The sequence below is a fragment of the Capra hircus genome, chromosome 13 (assembly GCF_001704415.2).
Source record: "Capra hircus breed San Clemente chromosome 13, ASM170441v1, whole genome shotgun sequence".
Classification (NCBI taxonomy): domain Eukaryota; kingdom Metazoa; phylum Chordata; class Mammalia; order Artiodactyla; family Bovidae; genus Capra; species Capra hircus.
The window spans coordinates 72,895,055-72,907,175 of record NC_030820.1 but is presented as its reverse complement, the minus strand read 5'-3'; the positions used below and the strand labels follow the sequence as shown (position 1 = coordinate 72,907,175).

The window sequence follows — 12,121 nt, the reverse complement described above, 5'->3', positions numbered from 1 at the left end:
ACAAATGCTTAATCTTTCACCCCCAGATTTTTCTGCTCGTTATTAAATGCCCTTACTGGTTAGCCACTATTAGTGGGTAGTCTGTAACGTTCATCCAAATTTATTGATACCCTAGGTCAGGGGTCCCCAACTCCCTGTTAGGAACCAGGTTGCACAGCAGGCGGTGACTGGTGGAGGGCAAGTGAGTGAGTGAAGCTTCATCTGTATTTGCAGCCGCTCCCCACTGCGCACATGACCACCTGAGCTCTGCCTCCTGTCAGATCAGCAATGGCACTAGATTCTCACGGGAACGCAAATCCTAACCTAAAGTCAAGGCAGAATAGCCTGAGATTGCCACAGATTAGAAGCAAAGTGAATAATAAATGCAATATGCTTGAATCATTCTAAAACCATTCCCCTCACTCCCGGTCCCTGAAAAACCGTCTTATATGAAAATGGTCCCTGGTGCCAAAACTGTTGGGGACCACTGCCCTAGGTCCCATATGGGTAAAGAAGTTCTTTATCTCATCTTCACTTTGGAATGAGTTTTGCTGGATATAGAATTCTTCTTTGACAACAGCTTTCTCTCAGCACTTGTACTGTAGTTTATCAGCTTCTATTGTAGAAAAGTCAACCGTCATCGGGTTATCATTTTTCATGGGTAATCTTGGGCTCTCTCTCCTGTAGTTTTTAAGATTGCCTTTTTATCCTTCACCTTCTGTAATTTTACTATAACTAGAAGTCGATTTATTCGGCACTTCATAAACTTCTTCAATCGGAAGGCATATGTCTTTCTTCAAGTCTGGAAATTTCTTAGTATTATCTCTCTATTTCCTGTCTCTTCCAACTTTCTTCTAGAGTTCGTACTGGACCTATAGTGGACCTTGTCAATCCATGCTGCCTCCCTTGTTTCCAACACTGCATTTCTGTCCTGCATTTTGTGATCAGTCTCATTTCTAGCTTTCAGCTCACAAATTCTCTTTTCAGTTTGTCCAGTTGACAGCTTTTGCAACTTACTGGGCATTAGAACTTCAGTTATTGTAGTTTTCATTGTCAGGCCCCTCAGCTGTTTCTTTCTCATGGGGCTGTTCGTGTTAATAATTTTGTGTTTGTCTTTTAAGGATTTTATTCCCTCCTTTTATCTTTTTGAAAATTGTAAATAAACATGAAATTCCATTTCAGATTGCTCCATTATTTCTATTTCCTTGGGTGGGAATTTCCTACTTGTTACATCTGTTGATTATTTAATGGCACTGGATTTCCTCATATGGGTTTCATTTTACTTTGAATGATTCTTTTCTATACAGTGCTCACTGTTCTTGAGCATTTCATGACATCATGATGGTTTCATGATTCCCTTAGCTCAGTTACTGAGGCTGTACAGTTTAAGCTAGGTATTGCACTAGGATTTAGGGTTTTCAGCCCTCAAGACACCATACCTGAATACACGCCAGGCCCAGTTCCTATAGTCAGAATAGTTCCTCTTTTTCCCCAGGGCACAGGCAACTGATACAAAAATTTCCTGCAGGAAGCCCAATCTCCCGACAACAACACGGCATGCTTTACCCTCCTATTACTATGACAGCTATCTTTTCTATCCCTGGTCTATAGCTGGCTATGTATCCTCATATTTTAAAAAACTAACTTTCATTCATTATTCTTATATATTTGAAATGGAAAGGAGAGGTTCCTGCATGCACTGAGAAATCTTGACTAGAAAACCCTCCACACCTTACTATGCTATCTTGACAGCCAAGAAAACTCCAAGAGCTCATATGAACAATTAAGATTCACAATTCCAGACTGCACTTAGAGTACAATTTAGAAGGCTTCAGCAAGAACCCCTTGCTGAAGGTAAGTCCAGGACCTGACTCTCTACAAAAAAAAAAAAAACACTACAGTGACTCAATGAATTTTAAGTGGCAGAGAACAAAACAAATAATACCACAAAGGAGGTGCTTCACACAAGCTCTGCAAAGCAAGGGTCAATGCAGAGAAACAGAAATTATATAGTATCTGAGGCCAAATTAACCAGGTATCAGTCTTAACCATATCACTCACTAGTTACAAAACTATACGCAAAATGTTTTTGCTCTTATCCCCTGGTTAAAAACTTAATGAGTCAACGGGTAAAACTTTAAATACAATAGAAGGAAGAAAGGTGAAGGCTCTAATTCAAAACACTTTCAAAACACTTTCTGAGGGCTGTCCATCCATTCTGGTTTGGAGCTTTGACCCTGCTCTGCCACAGAGCCACGATTTCCTCAAAATACAGAATGGCGGCAGTCTTGGGAATCCGACACAATCCTTTAGCCAGAACTCATTACATAAGGCCCAAGTCCATGAGAGTTCACAACCCATTCCTTTTCCAGAACCGTGGCATGGTCTTTTGTGTTCAGGAAGGAAGTGCAGGTCAGGCCTTCCTTCAGGACTCTGCTGATTAAATGAAGCTTGCTCAGGCTCATTCAGTCAGGATGACAGAAATCCAAGCACTTGTGGTAACATTTAAAACACAATATGATGATAACATTTGAAGATCTGAAGCTTTGTTTGTTTTCTTTCTGGTGATAGATTTACTGGGAAATTTCCAAGGTCCTTAAAGAAGACATCCACAGATCTAAAATGTAATTTAAAATAATCATAATTAGCTTGGTTTCTCCTTATATTTCTGATCACTCTCTGTCTGTAGTTTTCTTTTGACATTCCTCAAACCCAATCCACCCAAACAGAGCTCCCTTCAAGAACATCTAAATATACTTTAAGACTTAAGATTTAACTTTGGGCAAGATAAGATCTGAAAAATGCTTCAATTGATATATTTAAAAATAAAATAATAGTTGCCATTTACTGCGCCCTTATTAGGTGACAAGCACTGTATTATATACTTTAGTCTCATTATCTCACGTAATACTCAACATAATCCTATGAGGGAGATGTTAGTATCCTCACAAGCTGAGGCTTCTGAAGCTTCAATATGTTCATCAACCTTCAAAGTCTATGTTCGTATTACTGTAACACACTTTCATTAAAAATAGAACAAGTCAGTTATATACCTAGTCAATTATGCCTACCACTCTTGATCTTATTTTAAGTATAACCTGTGAGCATGGTTAGATTAAGGGCCTTGGACTCACTACATGGAGGAAAATACCGGGGATATCCAGCTAGAGTTGAAAATGGCAGGCAAAAGACATAAAGGGACTGGATTTTCTTTCCCCATACCTCTAAGGATGCCAAGTCAACTTGTAGGTTCAGATTCATCGAGTACTTGTCTTTTAGTAGCGCAGCTGTTGTCATCTTTTACTTCCCTTCTCTGCTTGATTTCTTGCTTGATTCCGAAGAGCATTTTTCCAACTTACAAAAAGATGATGACTAATGTTTTTCACAAGAAGGTAATCCATGAAATCCTATTCCATGTAATCCAGGATTGGGTTTAGCATTTGTTATCTATATTAGGCATAAATAACACCGACTCCAAAATAAACTTATGACATATAAAAGCTGATTGTAAAGAACAAACACTAATTAGACACTAGACATTTTCATAAATTAACATTTCAGCTCTTCTCTTGAACCAGAATTACTTCCAAGAGATTCTACATAATACACAAACACACACCCACACATTTACATGCTTATATATGCATAAACTACCTCTGAAAAATACATTAAAAACTGCTATACTGGTTGCTTCTGGGTGGCTGAGATAGATAAGAGGCAGATTTTTTTCAGGCCATTTTTTATGCCTTTTCAAATCTTGAATCATGTGACTTGATTACCTACTCAAAAATGAACAATGAAAACTTATGAAAGGGTGTCTAATATTTTAATGTCTTGGTCATTACAGAAAAAGAAAAATATATAAAAATATCAAAAGTATAAAAAATTATGATGTAACCTTAATTGTATCATGAAAGCCAATGACGGTCACTATCTATTACGAAATATCCTTCTACTCGTATTCTATAAACTCATTCACAAATCTGTGTTTCAAGAAGTCCTCCAGTTCCCAGCTTAGGATCCTAGATCTCTTAGGAAGTTGTAAAGATAGTAAGAGTCCTTGATTTATTTTCTTTATTTGCCAAAGAAGCACTAACTAAAATGCTGAATTCCTTTAAAAAAACAAAATGAAACAAGTTATTGAATATCTCTCAGAGGCTACGAACAGAAAATTAAAGTATGTCTGATTAATAAAATTTCTTGAACAAAGTATAAACTAATTAGTGTTATCTGTTAAATAGATATAATCACGGATACCACAGATTTTATGAGAGCAAACAACAGATGTCCATGGTACTGAAAAGACCAGGAATCACTAACTCTGTCTATCAAAGTGATTGGGGGATGAAAGAAAGGGCATTTCAAGCTGTAAATTTACCTCCCACCCCACCCAGAGCAAGGCTGATATGCAACATTTCCCTTTCTTTTCCTTAGCTTTACAAATTATTGCAAGAGAAAGGTTCACATCCTGCCGGTGTTGGGGCAGGAAAAAGACGGGAGACCTACTAGTCCACCTACATTTTTCTGGGCACTCACCCTTCTCCAAGTTTCTCTAAGACATCAAACACTTCTTCCGGTTGTTTAGTTAAACTATCTTCATCCAACTTTTTCAGCTGCCTGTGAATGAAGAAATTTAAGCATAAAATACATTTTACTTACCAGCAACTTGAGAGAATACAAAACACATCATTTATTTCACAATTAGCATCTGAGGAATTTCTCTGCAATGCCTACACCGGTAAATGCCAATAAAGGCAAGCTAAGGGACCTTTAAGGGAAGCTGAAGGGCTGGTCTGTGGAAATGTTATTTGTGTCCGGGGTCACCTTCATGAGCAAAATCAGTACCGGAGGGTTAAGAGCTACCATGAGGCTGACTTCAGTTCCACAGTTGTAAGAATTTTCTAACACTAAAAGTTGCTCTGAAATGATTTACACTGCAATTAAGAAGTCCCTAGATTCCCATCACTGGAGCATCTAGACAGAAAACGAGTCCTTGTGTAGCTGAAATGCAGTATAGTAGATTTAAGCAATAGCTAGAATCCGTTCAAATCTTGAGATTCCATCAACTAAGATGACATAACTCTGTTCAGAAATGATGCTTAATGCAAGTTTAGTAATGAACTGAAACATGGGCTTAGACTGGAGGCCAACAAAGATGGAGAAGAATCTTGCTCCCCATTAGCAAGATTTGGGTACATATTTTTGTTGAAACACATGGATTCTATAAGGTATCACAGAAACAGAAAGTGGAGAGTATATGCTTAGATGTGATCAAAAGTGAAGAAATAACCAGACAGCTGTAAGTTTCAAATAGTCTCACCAAGACTCTCCTGGGGTGACTATGTACCTGACTATTCCCCAAAATCAAAGATTTTGAACACAACTTCCAGATAATTCCGATTTTTCTACGACAAACCATGATCAACATAGGAGGTTATAAACTGAGCATAGGGTTTCTTTTTAACTGAGAACTGTGAAAATTATCAAGTCCTAGATGAGCTGTCTGCCAAGGAGCACTCGTGTGCGTGCATGTGTGTGTTCTACGCCATGGTTTCCTGAAACTACAAAGGACAACAAAGAAAGGAGAGCTCAGGAAGTGGTGAAATGTGGAAGCAGTCCACTGGAAATTTCTTTGTAAAGAAAAATGTTTAAACTAGCTGGACAATATACCAGCTTTTACAAGGAAAGATAAACTAAAATACACACACACACAAATGTGTACCTTCCTAGAGAAAATGGCAAAACTGTTAAGAGAAGCCAAAAAAACCCCCCACACACCTGAACACATCAAGTGTATCTTCCAGTAAATGCTGATCTCGAGAAGACAGTCTTAACAGGATTTTATAAATATCAAAGACTAGCAAAAGGGAGAACTACTCTAGGTCAATAATTGCCATGACTTGAAAATTAACCAAAGAAACAACCACAGTGACCTTTGAAAATCAAAAGGTCCTAAGAATTAAATTCCAATGACATCACAAAAACTCCCAGGTTCAAAACAAAAAGGGTTGAAGTGAAACTTCAATGTCAGAAGTGAAATTTCCATGAGCCCAGAAATCAGAATGAACATCTCACAATGGGATTGGGAGGGGCAGGAGTGGGTAAAGCATTGATTTATAACTATATAAACAATGGACAATACCGCTTTTCCCAAGTATAAAGTTTCATAAACAGCTTATGTAAAGGAAGATCAGATGTGTTCCTTTGAAGTGGTGGCTTTGTGGTTTATCAAGAGCAAAACTCACTATTTCAACTATTAGAGACCACGGCATAACACAGGAAACGGCCACTGCCATGAGACAGCTGCAGGCCTCTGATAATACTTTGACAGACAAACTTATATGAGTGTTCAGATGCTCCTTTAAAACAATCTAGGTGGGGTTTTGTCTGCTTTGGGCTTAAAGGATCTTATCTCTGGTGCCTGAACCTAGAGGTAGTCTATAAGAACATTTGCTAAATGGACTAATGAATGCAATGATGAGAATCCTAAACCTTTCTCAGCACTCTTAAAGAGGTTTCAAAATTAAAAAGAAGCTCACCCCGAGAAAGTATTACTGTGCTATTAACAAATAACAATTCTATGGAAAATCTTGACAAGGGACTCGATGTTTTCTACATGAGTCTTCATGGAAGAAGCATTCTAAGCAAACAGCCCAACTCTGATGATTCAGCCCTTTCGACTGTACTTCCCCAGGTCCTAGGTAGTTTCAGCGCTTGCTCATAACTGAACAGGCCTAGCCAACATAGCCTCCAAGGACCAGACAACAGGGGATGTTCACCCCTAAGTCAGCTGCGTGGATGGTCAGTATCCCAGAAATGCACTCTACACATTCCACCACACTATTAGTATCTAATGGCAACTCACTTCTTAAAATCATAAACTTCTAAAAAATAAACAGAAAGTGAAAAAACATAAAACTCCTATGCAAACGGTTAACTTTATCGTTATTCACTTGTTGTTGGTTGTTATTTAGTTGCTAAGTCATGTCCAACTCTTTCGTGACCCATGGACTGTAGCCGGCCGGGCTCCTCTGTCCATGGGATTCTCCAGGCAAGAATACTGGAGTGGGTTGCCATTTCCTTCTCCAGGGGATTTTCCCGACCAAACCCGCGTCTTCTGCACTGGCAGGTGGGCCCTTTGCCATCGTCACACTCTTGGTCACACACAAATATCAAACTCAGGAACACAAGAGCATTTCCTACCTTGGGATTGCTTTCCCTTATTGGAAACACATGCCATCTGAATCTCCGAAAGGACACCAGTACTTTTCCAAACACAAATAAGGGTGTTCATGAAGTTATTACTCACTGGTGTGGCTAGCTCCCAAACCTCTTTCTCCCATCTTAGAACTTCTGTAAGGTCCATTTTATTTATATATACCTATATTCTTTCCACACAGAATTCGTTATGGGTTACAACAAATATGTAAGATAAATGGATGGAGCTTTTCACTGAAAATAAAATATACGTGCCCACCCCAACCTCCTCAAATTCATGTTAAAGTCTTAATGCTCAATATCTCAGAATGTGACTGTATTTAGAGATGGGGCCTTTAAAGAGCTAATTAAGGTAAAAATGACATCATATGGGTGGGCCCTCATCCAACATGACTGGTGTCTTCGTAAGAGGAGATGAGGACATAGGTATAGAGGGAGGACCATGTGAAGACACAGGAAGGAGGCAGCCATCTGCAAGCCAAGGAGCGAGGCCTCGAAAGAAACAACCCTGCTGATGCCTAAACCTCAGACTTCTAGCCTCCAGAACTATGAGAAAATAAATTTCTGTTAACTCATGCCATCTGTGAGATCAACATGGCAGTCCTCACAAACTAATATCACTGGTAATAAAGTTAACTGGCCGAAAGGCAGTTCACTAGCTATGATGAGCAGGAAAGCACCTGTCATTCAAGAATTCAACCCTGCAGAGGATGGGATGATTTCAGAGAACAGCATCATCGAAACATATACATTACCACATGTAAAACAGATAACGGATGAAGCAGGGCACCCAAAGCTGGTGCTCTGTGACAACCTGGGGGGACAAGGTGGAGATGGAGATGGGAGAGGGGTTCAGGATGGAGGGGACACATGTACACCTGTGGCAAATTCATACTGATGTATGGCAGAAAGCATCACAATATTGTAATTATCCTCCAATTAAAATAAATTCAAATATAAAAAAAGAATTTAACCCTGCAACACTTTTCTCTTGCACATTTAATAAAATTTTTAAAATCCAAAAGGCACGGGAATGAGTGTCAAAAACCAAAACGGTTTACTTTTTTGCCCAAAATTGTACAGCATAAAGTAAAAGCAGAAACAAAACTCAGATTCCTAATCCTCTCTTCAATTAAACCAGCGCGTCCAGGAAAGAACAAACATATTTCAGAAGGAAATATAACCGTTATCCGTTTATAATTGGATCTATGGTGCAACAGCAAATACCTGCTAACATATACAAGCCCCCGTGCAACAAGAGCACTCCCAGAGAGGGATCAGAGCGAGGCAGCTAAGAGCAACGACTTCGGCCCAGACTGCCTGGATTAAAATCCCAGCTCTGTCACTTAGTAACTGTGCAACTTCTGCCCAATCACTAACCTCTCTGGGCCTCAGTTTCATCACCTGTAAAACAGAGATACAGGTGATAAGACTGTTAAGTGATGGTCAAACGAGTCAACAGTTAAGCTGAACCATATGAAACTACTATTTTTATACATCAAAAATGGTCAAATATCGGCAAATTCATATGGTTCAATGACAGACATGGAAAGCACTGAGAATAACGTCTGGCACCCAGTAAGTGCTAGATGGATGCAATAATCACTTTATTTCAGACTCAGCACGCTACAGTAGGGTGACTTACGAGTCCATCCCCACCAGCTATTTGCCTTCTGCAGTGTTTGTGCACTTCAAACAAAGCCAAGGGCACAGGCCCAGCTGTGGAACCCTTCCCTTCACCTCTCCATTGCCCCGCACTCCCACACACTGAACACTTCCTACTTTAGAGCTCATTTTGCTACAGGAAGTCAGAGGGCTCTGTGAAATTGAAGCAAACTTCATGGCACCTCAAGCTGTACTCCATTTTTATCCAGATGTGGCAGAGTGATTGAAAACCCCCAGGGTGCACAGAGCAAATCACTGATACAACTGCAACCAACTCAGGAGGTCAGACTATCTAGGATCAGCCACTCCCCCTGATCTTGACTTAAAACAATTCCAGGGAGCAGTAGGATTTGGAGCTGATACAAAACAATAGAGACCTGAAAAAAAGGGCCCAGTCTGGCTGAGTGCAGTGAGCCAGACCTAGAGCAACAACAGAAAAAGGAAACACACACGACTGTCTCTCAACTCTTCTGGGCCTCAATCTGCCCATCTTGAAAACAGTCTCTTATTTCTCTATCTACCTCCCAGTGTAGAAGTGAGGAAGATTAGGAAGATCCTGGATATCAGAGAGGAAAGATACCACCATCTAGAGAGAGGACACTACCAAAAACATCTAAATCGCTACCCTGCACGAAGCTTCCCTTACTAGACCGTCCACCTTGCACGGCACACCTTCGGCCTCAGGCAGCAAAGCTTCTCCCCTCAACAGACCCTCCCCACTGCACCTCTGGTGCGACCCCCTCCCTTAGAAAGTCTGCCCAGCTCTCCTCTCTGCTAGTTCCCGACCCACCCTTAGCCAGAGCCCCCTCGCAGGTCCTCATCTGGCTTCAGCATCCTCTCTAACTCAGTGAGTCCCTTCCAGGACAGGCTTCACCCAGCGGCCCCCGCCCTCAGCAGGTGCTCTCCCTAACTTGTCTCCAGTCTCCCAGCAGCTGCCCTCCCCACCTGTCCCCCACCTTCCGCCAGGATGTCCGCCTCGGCAAGCGATCTCTCTAACCAGCCCCACGTTTATACCCCGGGGCCGGACCCCCACCAGGCAGAGGTTCCCCCATTCAGCAGGTGCTCCTTCAGCCGGATCACCTCGCCCCGCAGGTCCGTCCCCTCCAAGGGGGCTCGCACGCCCGGGTCTCCCCTCCGCCAGTCCCCGTCTCTCCCTCCCTCCTCCCTCTTCGTCTTAGGCAGCGGCCCCTCACCGGCGCGGCGGGTTCCTAAGCTGCACCGTCTCCATGGCGCTGCCGGCAGCCGCCCAGACCCGTTCACTGCTCCATCCTCCCCCGGGACCTCCTCGATCCCGCCCAGCAGACCCTCCCACACTTCCGCTTTCCGCCCCTACCGGAAGCCGCGTGCTGCGCGGGAGCGGGGCGGGGCCGCGAGGGCTGGCCCCGGGTCACGTGGGGCGGACACCAGTCATGTGGTACGCTGGGGCGCGGACGCCGAACCGCGGAGCCGTGGAGGCTCCTCCCGGGAGGAAGTTTCAGTCAGGTTTCGAGATTTGCCGTCCTTGTCTCTCTGCGACACTTCGCCCAAGAAACTCGGTCTGAGACCCGAGAACTCATCTCTGCCTCGGGCCCTGCTCACCTCGTTTCTCAGACACAGATACTGAGACTTCCTGCGAAGAACCGGCTTAATAAAAAACTCAATTCTTAACCAGCCAAGTTTACACTGTTGCTGGGAAGCGCTGCTGCGGGTTTCCCTGGAGTTATTTGTGATTTTCTGCCATTCTTCCCTGGTTGAATTCTTGTTCCAGGTGGACGCTGGAACGTGCATAACGTCTCTTTGGATGTCATGGAGCATCAGCCTGCAAACTGCCCCACCCTCCTAAGAGCCTTACCTTTGAGTCACCTTGCAGACATAAAAATAGCCAAGGTTTATTAAGCTCTTGGGGCTTCCCAGGTGGCGCTAGTGGTAAAGAAGCCCGCCTGCCAGTGCAGGAGACATGAGAAACTCGGGTTACATCTCTGGGTGGAGAAGATCCTCTGAAGGAGCGAATGGCAACCCACTCCAGTAGTCCTACCTGGAGAATCCCATGACTAGGGGAGCCCGGCAAGCTACAATCCATAGGGTCACAAAGAGCTGGACACGACTGAAGCGATTTAGCACACATTAAGCTCTTAACATGTACTTGCCATTTTATATTATCTCATTTAATCCTTATATCAAGCCTGTAACTATCCCAGTTTATCTGTTATTTTCCACTGCTTATCATGTTCTCGACACTCTGTTACTAACTCAAAATGGCAACCCACTCCAGTATTGCCTGGAGAATCCCATGGACAGAGGAGCCTGGCAGGCCACTGTCCATGGGGTCGCAAGAGTCGGACACGACTCAGCAACTAAACTACTACTACTACTACTACTAACTCAGTAGTTTTAAAACTGTTCATGGTAGGTAATCGGAGAAGGCACCCCACTCCAGTACTCGTTTGGAAAATCCCATGGACAGAGGAGCCTGGAGGGCTGCAGTCTATGGGGTCGCGACTGAGCAACTTCACTTTCACTTTTTACTTTCCTGCATTGCAGAAGGAAATGGCAACCCGCTCCAGTGTTCTTGCCTGGAGAACCCCAGGGATGGGGGAGCCTGGTGGGCTGCCGTCCATGGGGTCGCACAGAGTCGGACACAACTGAAGCGACTTAGCAGCAGCAGCAGCAGCATGGTAGGTAATATTACTCTCTGAAGGCGATGGCACCCCACTCCAGTACTCTTGCCTGGAAAATCCCATGGACGGAGGAACCTGATAGGCTGCAGTACATGGGGTCGCGAAGAGTCGGACACGACTGAGCGACTTCACTTTCACTTTTCACTTTTCATGCATTGGAGAAGGAAATGGCAACCCACTCCGGTGTTCTTGCCTGGAATATCCCAGGGACGGGGGAGCCTGGTGGGCTGCCATCTATGGGGTCGCACAGAGTCGGACACGACTGAAGCGACGCAGCAGCAGCAGCAGCAGCAGCAAGGCCAGAGAGGTGAGCTCACATAGCTAAAAGTATAGGTTTGGGGATTTAAATCCAGATGGATAGTCCACCACGCTCCTTTGTCCATGGGATTTTCCAGGCAAGAGTACTGCAATGGGGTGCCATCTCCTTCTCCAGGATAGAATTCCAGAGCCTGCACCACCAAACTGGACACTGCCACTTGGACCCTCTTGTTGGGCATGAGAGTCAAAGCTTTGGCTCTACTCAGAACTCCTATGGAAGCTTATAAACAGCTATGGAAATTCATAAATCCTCAATTGCTACCACCATCAATGAGTGTTAAGAA

General features: G+C 43.2%; 1 protein-coding gene across 1 annotated transcript in view; it reads right to left on the bottom strand.

The window, feature by feature from the left end:
• STK4 (serine/threonine kinase 4) overlaps positions 1-10,168 on the bottom strand; it is a 96,088-nt gene extending 85,920 nt beyond the window's left edge. The window contains exons 1-2 of the mRNA XM_013968939.2: positions 10,056-10,168; positions 4,516-4,596 (exon numbers count right to left, since the gene is read on the bottom strand). Coding sequence (XP_013824393.2) covers positions 4,516-4,596; positions 10,056-10,090 — 116 coding nt within the window. The 5' untranslated portion in view covers positions 10,091-10,168. The remainder of the gene's footprint in view (positions 1-4,515; positions 4,597-10,055) is intronic.